The sequence below is a fragment of the Pelophylax lessonae genome (genome assembly GCF_965119305.1).
Source record: "Pelophylax lessonae genome assembly, chromosome: 1".
Taxonomy (NCBI): Eukaryota; Metazoa; Chordata; class Amphibia; order Anura; family Ranidae; genus Pelophylax; species Pelophylax lessonae.
This window is the reverse complement of record NC_138768.1, coordinates 547,310,265-547,328,722: the sequence shown is the minus strand read 5'-3', so window position 1 is coordinate 547,328,722 and position 18,458 is coordinate 547,310,265. Positions and strand designations below refer to the sequence as shown.

Genomic DNA, 18,458 nt, shown 5'->3' with positions numbered 1-18,458 from the left:
ATAATTCATATTGTAGTTTTTCCTGCTTTTAGGGGTGTTCAGTATATCTGCATTTAGAGGGAATGCTATTTTTTGTCCAGGTGCAGCTAAGATACCTTGAATGACTCCGATTCTTCTAAACAGGTTTAAATGTGGGCAACCCCCTTCAAGCCTTTGGCTTTCAACTTTCCAAAGTCTGCTCCCCAGCCCTTACACTGTCTGGAGTACCTGGGTCCAATCTTGGACTCGGCACTACTAAAATCTGCCTCCCTAAGGTAAAGTTCTCAGACCCTCAGGTCATGAGGACAGCCTTTAATTCGCTTCTGCATGAGGGTTCTTGGACTCATGGTGACTTCCTTCGAGGCAGTTGCCTGTGCCTAGTTTTACTCCAGACTCCTTCAGTCCATTTCCAAGACCTGGAACAAATAATAATCCCACAACTCTTCTGCATGTAGTATGCTCATCTAATTTCTCCAATTGGACCATCTGTGTCACCTTGAAATCTCAACATAGTGCTCTCTGCTCTTCAGTCTCTCTTTGAACTGATTAGAGGTATTCCTTAGGTAAAGAGCCTTTTCTTGTTTTGCACAATGACCATGTGGATTTAAAGCCAAAACATTCCTTTTATCTAAGGTCTTTTTTTTTTTTCCCACCTGATGTGCCTCCTTCCCCTTGCCCCAAAACATGACAAGGTATTTGCCTTTGGGCTTCCTTCATTCTGTCCTGTCCCAAAACATAAGGAAATTGCCTTACATATTTTGGATGTAGTTAGGTCTTTTAGTCTGCTTGCAAGACTGAGACTTGTTCTAACTTGAGGTCCTCCCAGTGGGACACCCAGCTTCCCTCTCCATCCTTGCCAGGTTGATCAGACTACCAATTTCCAGGTCTGCGCCCATAAATTTCACCCTTTCCCATCACAGCCCATTCAACCAGAGCTGTTGGTGTCTCTTGGGTGTTTCAGCATCAAGCGTCTGTATCCTAGATTTGTAAGGCCACCAACTGGTCCCTCACACATTTTCCATGTTCTTCCAGGTGGGTGTTAATCTCAGCTGATGTGAACTTTAGGCCACAAGGCTTGTTAAGCTGCTATCCGAGTATTTTTTCAGACTCTTTAAGCCTTTTTGTTTCTTGTGGTCCTGTTGACAGTGTTTGTTTTTGCTTGGGTACATCCCATGGTCTGTGAATTAAAGTCCTCCTGTACTGTATGAATATAATAATTGTGACTTGTAAATTTGGTATCCTGGATTGCAGTGCAGGACACTGGTCCCTCCACTAATCACTTCCTATTGCATGCTAAAGAAAAAAATTGGAGCCTCACAAAGTGGGTTGGGTTATATTGGTATGCTCTGTGGGTGGCCTTGGCAAATATTTTTCTCTGTTGCTCATTGACAGACGTAGTCCTCCTTGATTAATATCAACTCGGGTTATACTGCCCTCTACAGGAGTAGGACTAGATAGGAAAGAAAACGTTCTGGCCACACCTTAGGGGCAGTCCCAGAGGGTATATCCTCTCTCTCTGCTACAGCAAATCAGTTTTTTTCTGTCTAGTTAGGAGTAAGGACCTAAGTTCCTTGCTGGGATCTTTGGTCCTGGCAAGATTTTTTAGAAATACTTTTTTAGGCAGCTTTTCTTCTCCAGTGTTCCTGTGAGATCTTCAAGCAAGTACGCTGAAACTGGGCGACGGGCTGGATGTTGAGATCCAGTGGTCACCCCAGTTCAGCCTACAAGCGCGTGCAGGCCATAGCTCCGCGCTGGGTCGGCCGCGACATAGTTCCACTGGACGGGGACTGACCCTGCGAGTTAAACGTCTCGCCTGGACGCCAATGACCAACGGAGTCACGGCGTCCACATTGGTCGACAGCCCACCCCACTCCGGTGGAGAGGGGTTCTGTCAGGAGTTGGCGCCCGCCTGGTTCCGGTATGGTGAGTAAAATGTTCCCCCTCTCCCCCTGTCGGGTTTGTTAGTGGACGCGGGCCCCTCTCTGGGATGGATGGACGTGATCCTAATAGGTGTCATTAATCCCCCTCTTAAAAAAAAAAAAAAGAGGCTTGGTTTGGGAGCTGACTATCTATAGTCACTATATGACACTATAAGGGAGATACTGAAATCAGTGGCAGACTGCTAAAAGGCATTACTATTAAGGTATAGAGGCATCTTACCTGACATAATACAGGCCGATGCCTATGCCTGGATTACCGCATCCGCAGGTCGCCATCCTTCCATAAAGCCAGTCACCTTCGCAGGCCGCACAGCCTGCCGCAGGCCTCACAGGCCGAGGACTACCTCCCGCAGGCCGCACAGGCCGAGCACACACTCCCGCAGGCCGCACAGGCCGAGGGCTACCTCCCGCAGGCCGCACAGGCCGAGGGCCACCTCCCGCAGGCCGCACAGGCCGAGGGCCACCTCCCGCAGGCCGCACAGGCCGAGGGCCACCTCCCGCAGGCCGCACAGGCCGAGGGCCACCTCCCGCAGGCCGCACAGGCCGAGGGCCACCTCCCGCAGGCCGCACAGGCCGAGGGCCACCTCCCGCAGGCCGCGGGCCACCTCCCGCAGGCCGCACAGGCCGCGGGCCACCTCCCGCAGGCCGCACAGGCCGAGGGCCACCTCCCGCAGGCCGCACAGGCCGAGGGCCACCTCCCGCAGGCCGCACAGGCCGAGGGCCACCTCCCGCAGGCCGCACAGGCCGAGGGCCACCTCCCGCAGGCCGCACAGGCCGAGGGCCACCTCCCGCAGGCCGCACAGGCCGAGGGCCACCTCCCGCAGGCCGCACAGGCCGAGGGCCACCTCCCGCAGGCCGCACAGGCCGAGGGCCACCTCCCGCAGGCCGCACAGGCCGAGGGCCACCTCCCGCAGGCCGCACAGGCCGAGGGCCACCTCCCGCAGGCCGCACAGGCCGAGGGCCACCTCCCGCAGGCCGCACAGGCCGAGGGCCACCTCCCGCAGGCCGCTCAGGCCGAGGGCCACCTCCCGCAGGCCGCTCAGGCCGAGGGCCACCTCCCGCAGGCCGCACAGGCCGAGGGCCACCTCCCGCAGGCCGCACAGGCCGAGGGCCACCTCCCGCAGGCCGCACAGGCCGAGGGCCACCTCCCGCAGGCCGCACAGGCCGAGGGCCACCTCCCGCAGGCCGCACAGGCCGAGGGCCACCTCCCGCAGGCCGCACAGGCCGAGGGCCACCTCCCGCAGGCCGCACAGGCCGAGGGCCACCTCCCGCAGGCCGCACAGGCCGAGGGCCACCTCCCGCAGGCCGCACAGGCCGAGGGCCACCTCCCGCAGGCCGCACAGGCCGAGGGCCACCTCCCGCAGGCCGCACAGGCCGAGGGCCACCTCCCGCAGGCCGCACAGGCCGAGGGCCACCTCCCGCAGGCCGCACAGGCCGAGGGCCACCTCCCGCAGGCCGCACAGGCCGAGGGCCACCTCCCGCAGGCCGCACAGGCCGAGGGCCACCTCCCGCAGGCCGCACAGGCCGAGGGCCACCTCCCGCAGGCCGCACAGGCCGAGGGCCACCTCCCGCAGGCCGAGGGCTACCTCCCGCAGGCCGCACAGGCCGAGGGCCGCTATCCTCCACAGGCCGCCGCCATTTTCCCGCAGATCGCACGGGGCCGCCATTTTGGCGTAGCCTCGTGTCTCTAGCATGGGGGCGGCCATGTTTGAGGTGACCAAACACCTCGAGGAGCAATTGGGAGGCGCCGGAAGACGTGTAAAGGGGCGGAGCCGCCTCCTTTACCCGGGAAAGCAAGCCAAAGACTTCCTGTCTGTAACAGACAGTGCTGGAAGCTGGTTGTATAGAAACTTCTGAGCATCAGGTGGTGAGCATTGGGGTCTCTCTCTCTCTCTCTGTAGGGGTCCAAAAGCAGGTAACACTGAGGGGCGCTGCTGCGCTGGGGGACTAGAAGAAAAAAAAGTTTTATTTTTTTTTTTTTTTTTTTAATTACAATTAATTTTTTCTGGCAAGTGTCTTGTATAATCATGGACCCTACCGCACATGTATCCCCACCTGATCCCCTTGAGGTGGCCGCAGGACCCTCCAGTGCCTCACAGAGTATTGATGCATTTACAGCAGTTTTGGAGTCTTTGGTATCCCGGGTGGAGATGGCCTGTCAGGGACGGGGGTCAAGAAAGCGTCCCCCGCCTACCCCTATTTCATCTGATACTTAAGATTCAGATTCTGAGATGGTCATTGCAGCTGCAGGTCCCTCTGCAGGGGCTGTTGTCTCAGGTAATGTTCCCTCAGATAGTGAGGAGGACGGTTCTACCTCCGCCATAGCACAAGAAGAAGCATTGGTGGACGCACTAGTTGTCTGTCCGGGAAACCTTAAGACTTGAGGTCATACCGGCAGAGGTAACCGAGATGGAAATTCCCTTTGGTACTAGTAAGCCTACCAAGACGGCGAAGGTTTTTCCTTTACCCAAATGTTTTGGTAATAAGATTAAAGAGGAATGGGATCATCCGAAATGAATCCTTACTATTTCCAAACGCATTGCTAGACGCTATCAGTTTGAAGAATCCCTTATTAAAAAATGGACGGTACCACCAGTGGTGGATCCACCGATTTCCAGACTAAATAAAGCCACTGTTATCCCGTTGGAGGACGCTCCGTCCTTCAAGGATCCGGTGGATCGGAAAGTGGAAGCGGAATCCCGCACTGTTTTTTTCCCTGATAGGGTCATCCTTTAGACCAGTGGTTGCCATTGGTTTAGTTTCACAAACATTAAAGGGTTCAGGAGATCATACGATCAGGATACAAGATCAAGTGTCGATCACTGCTACCGGTGCGATTCTTCCCTTCCAGCGTTTATATGCTACAGGGAGCGGTAGCTCCCGTTCCCTGAGCAGATCATTTTCTTTACCTTTTCCAAAGATCATTCCCAGTTCCCTTCAGGAATCTGATCTGGTTGAGCGAGCGTACCAAGGAGTCTCTGGTCCGGTGACTTCGGTCTCTAATGCTCAACCAGGAGAAGTCATCACTTCTGATAGGAATCAAGTTTCTGATAAATGTGTGGGAACCGAGAGCGATCAGACTTTGTCGGATTGCCTGGACCAAGCAGCTCTAGGGCAGCCCGGTTCGGATCCAGTCAGACAATATCATGGTGATGACTTAGGTCGATCACCAAGGATTTCACTATCTGTGTCTTCATTAGAGCATCCCGGAGGTGGATCTGTTGGCATATCGACTCAACAGGAAGGCGCGGAGGTTGGCAACGCGCGACCTCGATCCTGTAGCGGACGCAGCAGATGCGCTGAACGGCCCGTAGGGGCAGTATCCGCCACCATATGTCTCCCCCCCCCCCCCCTCTCAAGTTGCTGCTGAGATTTCTCCGCAGGATAGAGGTGGAGGGAACTTCAGTTATCCTGGAAATTCCGGGGTGGCCTCGTCAAGCCGGGTACGCCGACTTGGGCAGGCTAGTCGCGGACGCTCCTTGGAGACTTCCTCTCAGGGAGGATCTGCGGTCTCAAGGACCGATCTTCCATCGTGCTTTACAGTCGCTGGTTTTAACGGCCTGGCCATTGAGACCCAGGTACTGAAGGACAGAGGATTGTCAGCTTCAGTTATTCCTACTCTAATTAAAGCAAGGAAAGCGACTTCCAGCAAAGTCTATTATCGCACATGGAAGACTTGTATAGCGTGGTGTGAATCTTTGTGATTTCCCCCACGTACCTATTTGGTGACCCGAATTTTGGCTTTTCTGCAAAAGCTGGTTGAGCAGAAACTATCCTTGAGCACTATCAAGGGTCAGGTTTCAGCATTAGCAATCTTCTTTCAGAAGCCTCTGGCTACTCATTCCTTGGTGCGGAATTTCATCCAGGGGGTGCGGCACTTGGCTCCGCCAGTGCGCGCGCCCTAACCGCCCTGGGATCTTAATTTGGTTTTGTCGGTTCTGCAGAAACCTCCCTTTGAAAATATCAGGGAGATTCCCTTGCTTGCATTATCCCAGAAGGTGGCCTTCTTGGTGGCTATCACTTCTGCACGCAGGGTGTCAGAACTGGCTGCATTATCATGCCATTCCCCATATCTAGTGGTTCATAGGGATAAGGTAGTTCTTCATCCGAAGCCATCCTTTCTCCCTAAGGTGGTTTCAGATTTTCATCTGAATGAAGATATTGTACTACCTTCCTTGTGTCCTAAGCCCAATCATCCTCGGGAATGTGCGTTGCATTCCTTGGATGTAGTTCGGGCAATCAGGGTATACCTGAAGACTACGGAATCGTTCCGTAAAACGGATTCACTTTTTGTGATCACAGATGGCCCCAGAAAGGGGTTGCCTGCATCTGCCGCGACTATCTCCAGATGGATTAGACAGACGGTGGTACAGGCTTATTCTATTAAGGGTCGGAATCCTCCGTTCCCTGTTAAGGCGCACTCCACTCGAGCGCTCAGTACTTCCTGGGCCTACCGCCATCAGGCGTCAGTGGTCCAGGTTTGCAAGGCGGCTACCTGGTCGTCGGTGCATACCTTTACAAAATTTTATAAAGTTGATGTGATTGCATCGTCAGATGCCTCTTTTGGCCGCAAGGTTTTGCAGGCCACAGTTTGAGGAGACCGGTGGTCTACCTCGAGGGTTTTTTCCGTTGGATTTTCAGTTGAGTCTCATCCTTTGATTGATGAGCCTTTAAAACTTCTAGTTGGCACCGGTTGGGCCTTCTAGATTGGATTTTGATTTCCATTTTCCCACCCCTGATTTGTGGCACTGCTTTGGGACGTCCCGAGTTGATATTAATCAAGGAGGACTACGTCTGTCAATGAGCGACAGAGAAAAATGGATTTTTGTAAGATCTTACCGTAAAATCCTTTTCTCTTAAGCTCATTGACCGACGTAGTACCCGCCCCTCTGTTTTTGAGTTGGGTTGGGTTAAATTCTCTAAACACTGCTTTGTGACATAACTGATTTGCTGTAGCAGAGAGAGAGAGGATATACCCTCTGGGACTGCCCCTAAGGTGTGGCCAGAACGTTTTCTTTCCTGTCTAGTCCTACTCCTGTAGAGGGCAGTATAACCCGAGTTGATATTAATCGAGGAGGACTAAGTCTGTCAATGAGCTTAAGAGAAAAGGATTTTACGGTAAGATCTTACAAAAATCCATTTTTGCCAGTGTCTGATCACCTGAAGGTAGCAGCAAATAACTCGGGGGTGTAGGGATATAAGTCCTGTACAAGCAAGAATTTACATCCAAATCAACATTCCTTTTTTTGTACTATCCATAAAGTGTCTCTCCAGTAGCTCATTGAGGACACTGCTCCTCCCTCCCTTTTGGGTGTCTTCTATTGGCGTATTGCCATAGTTAAGATGTTTGCCCGAAAAGATTCCCTCTAATGCTACAGTTTTCCAGTTGCTTGCTACTCTATGTAATTGTATAACAACTAGATAAAGATGTTCCCTTTGCTCCACCTAATGCCTAATTATCTAAAGGTAGCAGCTATATCCATCATTTCATGAATGACTTCCCTCGTCTGCCTAAGAAGGCTCAAGCCAGCAGCTTGGTGATCCATCATCAATTTCTTCTTTCACTTGGGCCACTCTGCTAGACAGAAAGGAGAGGCACAAACTTTGTTTCTCTTTAGTTCATTGACGGACACGGCTCATCTTCTTTACCATTGGGTTATACTGCCCCCCCCTACAGGAGTAGGACACTAGGCAGGACAAAGTTGGTCTACGTCAGGAGTAAGGATCTAGTTCCTTGCTGGGATCTCTTTTTAAATTTTAACTTTTTCCTTTTTAAATTTAACTTTTTCTATCTTTATTTTGTTCCTGTGAGAATCTGCATTCAACTGCCGGACTGGGTGACGGACTGGATAATCTAGATGCAGAGGGTCTCCACAGGGTCGGCCGCCACATAGCCCATTGGACGGGGGCTGACCTGCAAGTGAAAGCTCTCGCGAGGGCGCACACGACCTGGCCTCGGCTTGAGTCGCAGCGCTCCTCCAGGCCGAAAGCCCCCCATTCCGATGGAGAGGTGGTCTGTCAGTAGCATTGTAGGGATGACAAGCAGGTAAGTGGCGCTGCCAAAAATAGGTATAGAGGGACAGAGGAAAATATGTACCTATGTGTCCACAGTGTGAGAACTTATTCCCAAATATGTATACAAGTGGTAATTTAGGTACATAAAGTAAACAGGTGGAATATGATGTTTAATACATCAGAAAAATTACATAAATAGAAAACTGAATTCATATCCAAATAAGTGACCAATACAAAAAGGAGATACACTTGTGAATATAGTGCATATAAATAAGGTGACTGAGTGCTTCAGTGATATCTATTATTCAGTATAACAAAAATAGTAAACCAAAGATGGGTGCAAAAACAATTAAGGTGCAACTGCAAAGTGCTACACTGACTATATGTGTGTATGCTCCATTCAGAGCAGACCCCACGAGGAAGGGGCAAGTTAACTAATCATTTTCAAAAGGAATATAACGGTGTTTTATAAAAAAGAACAATAAATGGTGAAAAAATGCGATTTCCAAATCGCATATGTGGCAGAAGAGGTGAAAAATTACAAAAAATACAAAAGACTTTATAGTGTCAATCACTTATAGTGAGGTGAAAAATACTCCAAAGAATATTCTACAATAATGGTCCCAATCACACAAAAGTGCTCCAGTGCAGGATATTAGATCAGTGCAACTCTGATGTTAATGCAATAGTCCCAATCGCATGACAAAAGTGCTACAGTGCAAATTTTTAATCAGTGCATCTTCACAGCAGGGGTGACTTGTGTGACTCCAGTGCCTCTTCAAGTGTGGCCGCTGTGATGGGTCAAGGTGCTCCCCTCACTCCCAGGACCGCACTTACCAGAAGGGGGAACCCCTACAGGGGTAGTAAGCCTATATTCCATGGCTGCCAACAGGAGGGCAAGACCCGGACTATACCTGGCCTATACCTGGCCATTGACAGCATTCACCATAAGACCCCCAGTGGTATTCCCAGCTAACCAAGGGTAATAGGATCCCCATTGACGTTATAACCAGAGGAATCAAGTGAGGACCTTTGATGGATATAGGAGCCACATCTACTTGGAATATAGGCTTACTACCCCTGTAGGGGTTCCCCCTTCTGGTAAGTGCGGTCCTGGGTGTGAGGGGAGCACCTTGACCCATCACACCGGCCACACTTGAAGAGGCACTGGAGTCACACAAGTCACCCCTGCTGGGAAGTTGCACTGATTAAAAATTTGCACTGGAGCACTTTTGTCATGCGATTGGGATTATTGCATTGACATCAGAGTTGCACTGATCTAATATCCTGCACTGAAGCCCTTTTTGTGCGATTGGGACTATTAAAGAATATTCTTTGGAGTATTACACCTCACTCTATAAGTGATTGACACTATACATCTTTTTGTATTTTTTCACCTCTTTTGCCACACATGCGATTTGGAATTGCATTTTTTCACCATTTATTCTTCTTCTTTTTTTTTTTTTTTTATAAAACACAGTAATATTCCTTTGTATACTGATTAGTATTCACTTGCACTTGCCCCTTCTTTGTGGGGTCTGCTCTGTTAGGAGCATACACACATATAGTCACTGTAGCACTTTGCAGTTGCACCTTAATTGTTTTTGCACCTATCTTTGGTTTACGAACTATTTTTGTTATACTGAATAATACATATCACTGAGGCACTCAGTCACCTTGTTTATATGCACTTTATTTTCACAAGTGTATCTCCTTTTTGCATTGGTCACTTATTTGGATATGAATTCCTTTTTCTATTTTATGTCATTCCTGATGTTTACTTTATGTACCTAAATTACCACTTGTATACATATTTGAGAATAAGTTCTCACAATGTGGACACATAGGTACATATTTTCCTCTGTCCCTCTATACCTATTTTTGGCTGCGCCACTTACCTCCTTGTCATCCCTACATCTCTACTGAACACTTTTGTGAACAGTTAAGAGGTAGGCTGCAGCCAAATTCCAAAAAACCTTGTTTTTATCCTAAGCTCGGATCCTTCTCTTTCTCTGTCAGTAGTATAGTACCCTGTTCCTGGTATGGTAAGTAGCTGTTCCCCCCTCTTCCCCGGAATTTTTTTGGGGGGTGGATGTGGGGCCCCACCCTGGAACAGTGGAACCCTCGGGTTCCCATCTCCCACCCCCCCCCCCCCTTCAGTCCTTCTAAAATGTTTTGGTCACTGGGGGTCTTCGGCCTCCCGCTCCCTGGGTGAGGTTATGAGCTGGATTTTGCCACATGCTCTTAAGCGGGACTTGTTGGAGTTGCTGCTGGCTGGGTTTTTCCTGTTGCACAATGGCTGGTTGAGCAGGGGTCCTTGCCTCCCTAGGGGTTGGCGACTAGGACAGGGATGTCCTCTGGGCTCCCTGCTGTAGTTGTTGGGATGGGGGAGCTGATGGTTTAGCCTCCGCGGGTCCGCACCTTATGCGGCCGGATCTGGCCAAAAATTTAGGCCGCGGTTTTGCGGCCTACTGGTCGGGAGCTATGTGGGGCGGCTCCAGTGAGGGTGGCTGAAGCCATTGCCCTCTGGGCACCCGCCCTCCCCTCCGCTGCCCCTGGGTGGTCGGCTCTGCTGGGGCTCGCGCCGAAGTAGCTGGGCATCCACAAAAATTTAGGCCGCAGCCTACTAGGCAATGCGGCTGAGACGGGCGCCCCTGTTGGGTGGCAGCCTCAGTGAGGTTAGCTGAAGCCCCTGCTCTTTCTTTTGGGCATCTACCTGGGCCTCCACAAAAATTTAGGCTGCAATTTGAGGCCTACTAAGCCATGTGGCTAGCTTGGTGCCCCCCTTGGAAGGGGTGGCGCTGTGAGGGAAGTTTATTCTTTGATTGCAGCCATGCCGCCATTGTGTAGGGAACTTGCCCTTTTTAGCGCTGTGGGACGATCAGGGTACCCTGCCTGTGCGTCTGCATCACGGCGGGCGGTCCCCTTCTAAGGGTGCTATTTCCTATTATGGGGGCCTCTATGGAGGGGCTCAGAGGGTGACCCCCCTCGTTTTTTTGCGGGATTCGGTAGGTGGTCCATTCGTGGGCCCTTGGTCGGCATCCCCTTTGAGGGATCACAGTCAGCAGCCCTCCCCTGATATGTTTACCGGGTAAGCTTAGTTTTAGTGCCCCCCGCCCTCCTCTGCCTCATCTGTCTCAGATCCTGAATCTGTTTCGGCCACCACGGACATGAGTCACCCTACTGGGTCTGCGTTCACACACCCCGAGTGCTCAGATAGTGGGGATGATTCCTCTGCTCCTCCAGCGCACATTAAAAGGTCCTGGTGGATGCACTGATTGTGTCAGTGCATGAAACTTTAAAAATGGAAGATGTGGTTGATGCGGCGTCGGAGGCACCGGTCCCTTTTTGGCGCTCACAGGCCCTCCAAAGCGGCTTGGGCGTTCCCCATTTCCGCTTAATTTGACAACATTGTCACAAATTAGTGGGGTTGTCCAAAACGTGCTCTTGTGGTCCCTAAGCGTTTTGCTATGCAGTATCCTTATGAGGATTCCCGGTTTAAAAAGTGGATGGTCCCACCTGAAATGGACTCGCCGGTTTCCAGGTTAAATAAAGCTACCTAATTCCGGTTGAGGAGTCCCTGGCCTTTAAACATCTGGCTGATAGGAGGGCGGAGGCTCTGGTACGCCATGTGTTCACTGTGGCTGGTTTGGCACTTAGGCCGGTATTTACTATTGCCCTGGTGTCGCAAATTCTGACCGAGTGGGCTAAACTTTTATGCCGGGACCTGGAGGGGAAACAACTCTACCCCCCCCCCCCCCTTGCCTTTGCGGCGCTGGAGGATCAGTTGGTCCAGGGGCTACAGTTTATCTGTGATGCCTCTTTGGATGCGGCTCTTTTGATTTCCAGACTTTGTCTCAGCACTGGTTCTTCGGCATATTATCTGGCTGAAGTGCTGGTCAGCGGACCAGAATTCTAAGAAGACCTTATATGATCTCCCCCTTGTAGGGGATCGCCTGTTTGGAGCTTCCTTGGATGACAGGGTTAAGGGTCTCACAGGGGGGGGAAGAGTATTCTTCTGCTGCTGGCTACCAAGGGCAAGGAACCCCGTCGTAGACGTGAGCCATTCTTTTCAGTTCATAAGAGGATTTTTTCGTCCCTCAGGGTCTCAAGACAAGGGCTCAAAGCCCATCCAAGAGGGTTCAGTCTGGCAAGCCATGAGCAGGCTCTTCCAGACCTGCGGACAAGGCTTCCTCTAGATGAAGGGGAGCCCTCGCCAGTATCTGGGGTGGGGGGACGTCTTCGCTGGTTTCCGGATTTGTGGACCTCCCTGGTACAGGGCAAGTGGGTCCACAGTCATTCAGTCCGACTACAAGATCGAGTTTCGGTCTTATCCTCCGGAAAGGTTCTTCCCTTCCAACCTGAACAAGTCCCCCGGATCGCTTACGGGGTCTCTCTTCAAGGGGTGACTGTTCCGGTTCCGACTTAAGAACTTTTTCAGGGGTTTTACTCAAACCTCTAACAGTTCCCAGGAAGAAAGGCAAGGTACATCCAATTCTGGACCTTAAAGCACTAAACTGCTTTGTAAGGATACAGACGTTCCGACTGGAGTCCATTCGCACGGTAGTGGCGTCCCTACATCAGGGGGATTTTCTTGCCTCTATCGACAAAAAGGACACCTACCTTCACATTCCTAATATGTGCTGGTCACCAGCGCTTCCTCCGCTTTGCTGTTGGTGTTACCCTTTCTTCTCGCCTCTGCTTCTCGGGTTTTCACAAAAGTGTTGGCCCACAGTGCTAGCATTGTTGCGTCAGCGGGGGACCGTGATGCTGGGGTACCTGGATGATCATCTTCTGCGAGCTGAGCCTCCGACTGCCTCATGGACAACTTGGAGATTACTCTGCCATCTCTGAGGGAGTTCAGTTGGATTCTGAACCTTCAGAAGTCTGCTCTGGTTCCGTCCACAAAACTGGACTATCTGGGTCTGACTCTGGAGTTGGCCTCAGCCGGAGTGTCTCTTCCTCTGGAAAAATTCCAGACATTGCACGAGGCAATTTAGCTTCTGTTGTCCAGCAGATGGTCATCCCTCCTGGCTTGCATGTGGGTGCTGGGCCTGATGGTGTCGACCTTCAAGGCGGTTCCGTTTGCACAGTTCCAAACGAGATCTCTGGAAAAAAATTCTGGTAAAATGGGACAAGAATCCACGGTCTCTAGAGGTGGCTTCGTTCTGCAGCCCTTCGACAGGGAAAATCCTTTCTCCCCCTGTTATCACCACGTATGCCAGCCTGTCCGGGTGGGGAGGTGTCCTCTGCACGGGTCGTGCTCATGGGGTCTGGACTCGAAGAGTCCAGACTGCCGATTTTAATGTACTGGAACTCGGAGCGATCAGACTTTGTCTGGATCATTGGACAATTCGTCTTCAGGGGTGTCGGGTACGCATTTAATCGGAAAATGCCATGGCCCTGGTCTGTTAATCACAGAGGGGGCACAAGAAGTGTCTTAGCAGCACAGGAAGTAGCCGGCATTCTAAAGTGGGTAGACCGATTCGTTACAGCCCCCTCTAGTGGCTCCAGACTAGCCCCGCCGGTCTTGGTACGCCAATCTGGCACGGCTGGTCGCCGATGCTCCTTGGAGACTTCCTCTCAGGGAAGGTCTGCTGTCCAAAGGACCAATCTTCCATCCTCGTTTACAGTTGCTGGCTTTAACAGCTTGGCTGTTGAAAGCCAGGTGCTGAAGGATTGAGGTTTGTCTGAATCAGTGATTTCTACACTGTTAAAGGCTAGAAAATCTACCTCCTAGAAAGATCTTCAATCGTACTTAAAAGTTGTACATTGCGTAGTGTGTCTCTCTTGGGGTTCCCCCTTATCCTCCGAGGGGTTGAGCAGCGCCTTGCTTTGGGTACCATTAAGGGCCAGGTTTTGGCCATGGTGGTTTTCCTTCAACGTCCATGGGCCACACATTCCTTGGTGCTCACCTTTTATTCAGGGAGTTCGACAATTGGGCTCCTCCAGTGCGGTCTCTATTGCTGCCATGGGACCTCAATTTGGTTGTCAGTTCTCCAGAAACCTCCCTGTGAAAATATTCAGGAGGTTCCACTGCTTGCGTTGTCCCAGAAGGAGGCCTTTTTGGTGGCTATTACTGCTGCTCGCAGGGTGTCTGAGCTAGCGGCGTTGTCTTGTCGTTCGCCTTACCTGGTGGTTCACAGAGTTAAGGTGGTTCTTCGTCCCGGTCCGTCGTTCCTTCCACAGGTCATCTCAGATTTCAATTTGAATGAAGACATTGTGTTTCATTTTCTATGTCCCAGGCCTAAACATCATAAGGAAATTGCCTTGCATTCCCTGGATGTGGTTTGGGCAATCAGGGTGTACCTGGCAGCTACGGAGTCTTTTAGGAAGTCAGACTCACTATTTTACTCGCAGATGGACCTCAAAGAGTTTGCTGCTTCTGCTGCGACCATTTCCAGATGGATTCGACAGATGGTGATTCAGGCCTATTCCATTGGGTGTCAGGTTCCTCCTTTCCCTGTTTAGGGGCACTCTACTCGGCGCCTCCCTGGGCCCTCCATCAATAGGTGTCAGTGGTGCAGGTTTGCAAGGCGGCCACTTGGTTGTCTGTGCGTACTTTCATAAAGTTTTTTTAAGGTGAATGTGTTGGTATCTGCGGATGCTTCTTTTGGCCGCAAGGTTTTGCAGGCTGCTTTTTTTTTTTTTTAAGGGTGTATTGTTTTTTTCAGGCGAGCTCCTGTTTATGGTTGAGCTCCATGTTACCTGGTTGGCTATGGTTTAGCCTTGGGAAGTTTTTTTTTTTTTTTTGCTGTTCCCACAGCTCATGTTTGACACTGCTTTGGGACGTCCCAATGTTCAAGAAGATGAGGAGCTGTGTCCGTCAATGAACGAAAGTGAAAATGGGATTTTTGACTTACCATAAAATCCATTTCTCTTATGTTCATTGACGGACACAGCACCCACCCCTCTGTGGAGCTGGCTTTCTTCTGACACTGCTTGTAATAAAACGGAGTGCCTATAGCTGAGAGTGGGAATATACCCCCCTGGGACTGCAACTGCCCCATAGGCGTAGTCAAGCTTTTTCCTGCGTAGGGGCAGTATAACCCAATGGTCAAGAAGAGAAGGAGCTGTGTCTGTCAATGAACATCAGAGAAATGTATTTTGCAGTAAGTCAAAAACCCCATTTTTCAAGGTTTGACAGACTTTATCATTGAGTGCTATGGGGAGGGGATTATATGGACTCTTCTGTGGCAGGAAATCGGCCCCACCTTAATTTAGGAAAACCTAGCAGAGGGATCCTAATGTACTACAATTTACTTATACACAGAATTTACTTGTACATCGCATATGTAATTCCTCTTCACCACTGTGCTTTAGACATTGCAGTCAAGCCTTTTAAGTCGACTTCTACCTTCTAGTTGATTGTACCAGACAGCCAATATTCAACTTCTATCCTCAGTATTTCTCAGGCTCCCTCTATCCTGCTTCTTGGTGAACAATTTAAACCATAGAAATCAATCCTACAAATTTATGAAGATATAGCTACGTCAGGGCATAGGGCAAACATATAAACTGTCCAGCTGGGCAATCTTAAAGTGGTGTTCCTCCCACCCCCCTCCAAAAATTAAGTCAGCAGCTACGCATACTGTAGTTGCTGACTTTTAATAGTAGGACACTTACCTGTCCTGGAGTCCAGCGATGTTGGCCACACAGCCGATGTTTCCATCGGCTGTCAGATGCTGCAGCGGCCGCCGCCATTGCCGGTAATGGGACCCTGCAGTGAAGCCTTGCGGCTTCACGGCCGGGCCCCTACTGCGCATGAGCGAAGTGCGCTGGGCTCTCTTACTGGCCTAGAAGCAGAGGAAGGAGGGGGGCTGAACTTTTGACTTACCTCGCCGCGGCGAGGTCCGAGATGAAAGTGGGGACAGGATACCTTTTGAGTGGAACGCCGCTTTAAGTGAATTCCAGGAGCTGTAAAATTTTCTTTTTCCATTGACACAGTGGAACAATTTCCAGCTGCGTTGCTCAGCTTTACAGCGCTCCTTATGTTTAGTTTTGGTTGATCTGTTATCTTAAATTCTCCATCATTAATCCTGGTTCCTTTGTTACCCAGTTTTCTCAATCGTAACCCCTGAAACCTTTGTTGTAAATTTTTGTTTTATTTAACCTTTGAGGACTTTTTTTTTTTTTTCCCCCCTAGAAGTAGCTTATTAAAGTTGTTGAAACTAAATGGCGTTTTATTGAAAAAATAGTCAATGGAAGTGTAGCAGTAGTATTTTTGGGGGAAAAAAGCTTGCTACTTTCGTTCACCATTTTTAGGACAAAACTTTATTTTATTTTTTTTATTTTGTAATTCAGAAATATAACCTAGCCCATTATTCCAAAAGGTATGCTTGCTCTGTCATAATTGTCAGTGTGTTTATTAAAACATCTCTCCATGTGTTCCAGGGCCCTATGTGTGACCTTTTGTGGTCCGATCCTGATGATCGTGGTGGCTGGGGTATTTCTCCACGAGGTGCTGGCTACACATTTGGACAAGATATCTCTGAAACTTTTAATCATGCCAATGGCCTCACTTTGGTTTCACGAGCTCATCAGCTGGTCATGGAGGTAAGGCTGGTATTACAGTAGGTCTATTTGGAAAAAATTATAGGTTGCCATCTCTTGCACTTCTGTGTGATTTTTATGTTATGGTTTAAATTTTGAATGATTAACCATTATATTACAAGAGCAGTGACTTGGAACATGTCAGTTGGGAGACATGAAAATATTTTTACCTCTTTTGCCAAGGGCACTGGTATTCTAGTCTAAAGTGAGCACCTCCAGCCTGTCCTGCCTCTATTAGTTCCCTGTGCCTTTTTCACCAAGCTGTTCTGTGGTAGGTCAAAATAGATGGCAGACTACATTTCTCAGCCTTTTCATAAAAATTAATTTAGAACAAATGTTTCACAATGTATATGAATCTTTATTAGGGGATTGTGTGTGTATGTATATAAACAAAAAAAAATCACTGCGGATGTTACATGTTTGTTTTTTGTTTTTTTTTCTAGGGTTACAACTGGTGTCATGACAGAAATGTGGTTACCATTTTCAGTGCACCTAATTACTGTTATCGTTGTGGAAATCAGGCAGCTATTATGGAACTGGATGATACCCTTAAATACTCCTTGTAAGTACCTTGTATTTTCATTAGAAAAGAAGAAACCTGCATATTACAAAAATGTTTAAATAGGGTATATGTAGTTGGCATTCATTTAGTATTTTTTTTTGTTGTTTTTTTTTTTGGTCTATTTTGATTTGTGTATATAGCAGTCTTTGCCTGTTTCTTTGCTCTGGTATGTTTGTATCAAACATTAACCGCAAAGCTAAGGGAAATTATACTTCTAGTATATTTAAAGCCATTTTCTCTATCGTTCATTGACGGATGCAGTCTTCTGATTTTTCTTTTCTGTTCTTTCAATACATTTTTATTGGAGTTTTTAAAAATAAGCGAAGGTAACAAATAACAAAAGGACATTTGATAACGATGATGATGATTTGATGATGTACATAACAGGTAAGAACAAACGACTGTTGTAGAGAATGCAAAAAAAATAGTCTATAAACAACCAGATATAAGAAAACTTGTCCCTGAGATCTTTAATGTCTGCAGGCAGGAAAAGGTTCACAGTAGTCTTCTGATTTTCATATCCGTAGGGTTATGCTGCCCCCCCCCCACAGGAGTAGAACACTAGACAGAAAAAAGCTCTGGCTACGCCCATGGGCAGTCCCAGGGGGTATACCCTCTCTCTCCCTGCTATAGGATGTCAGTTTTTAATCTGCCTAATCAGGAGTTAAGGACCTAGTTCCTTACTGGGATCTCTGGTACAGCAAAGTTTTTTTTTTTTTTTTCTCTGGATTTTTTTTCCTGTGAGATCTGCAAGCAACTATGCTGGAACTCAGCGACGGGCTGGATATATAGATCCAGTGGTCACCCCAGCCGGCCAACAATTGCGTGTAAACCCTCGCTCCGTGCTGGGTCGGGCGTGACAGTCGCACTGGACGGGGATTGGCCCTGCGGGTTAAACGCCTCTCCAGGTTGCATACGACAGGGTCTAGGCCCAAGTCAAAGCGTTTCTATTTGGCCGACAGCCCCCCCACTTTTCCTCAGAGGGGTTCTGTCAGGAGATGGCGCCCGCCTGTTCCTGGTATATTGAGTAAATGTTCCCCCCCTTTCCCATGGCGGGTTTTAGGGTGGATGCGGGTCCCTCCCTAGGACAGTCGGACCCTCACAACCCCGGGTTCCCCTCTGTCCTGTCATGCGCCCCCCCTCACGACTGGGGCTTTAGGGACGTTTGTTACTACTCCCGGGGGCTGGGTCCAAGCTTCAGGCCGAAGGGGTGTGCGCCACCAGCGACGGACGACTGATCGTGCAGGAGAGGGGGGGGGGGTGTTCTACCTGTCAGTCCAGGGCCTCCCTTCCAATTGATCCCGTTCAGGAGGCTAAGGGGTCCCCACGTGGGTCCTCAATAGCTCCTCAGGCTGCGCATGGCCCCCCATTTTCTTGTAGTCCATGTGCTCTGCATGAATCGGTGGCCA

The 18,458-nt window shown here is 49.6% G+C and overlaps 1 protein-coding gene across 1 annotated transcript in view; it reads left to right on the top strand.

Moving 5' to 3' along the window:
• Window positions 1-18,458, top strand: part of PPP2CB (protein phosphatase 2 catalytic subunit beta) — a 100,275-nt gene that overhangs the window by 71,340 nt on the left and 10,477 nt on the right. The window contains exons 5-6 of the mRNA XM_082247833.1: window positions 16,329-16,490; window positions 16,931-17,049. Coding sequence (XP_082103959.1) covers window positions 16,329-16,490; window positions 16,931-17,049 — 281 coding nt within the window. The remainder of the gene's footprint in view (window positions 1-16,328; window positions 16,491-16,930; window positions 17,050-18,458) is intronic.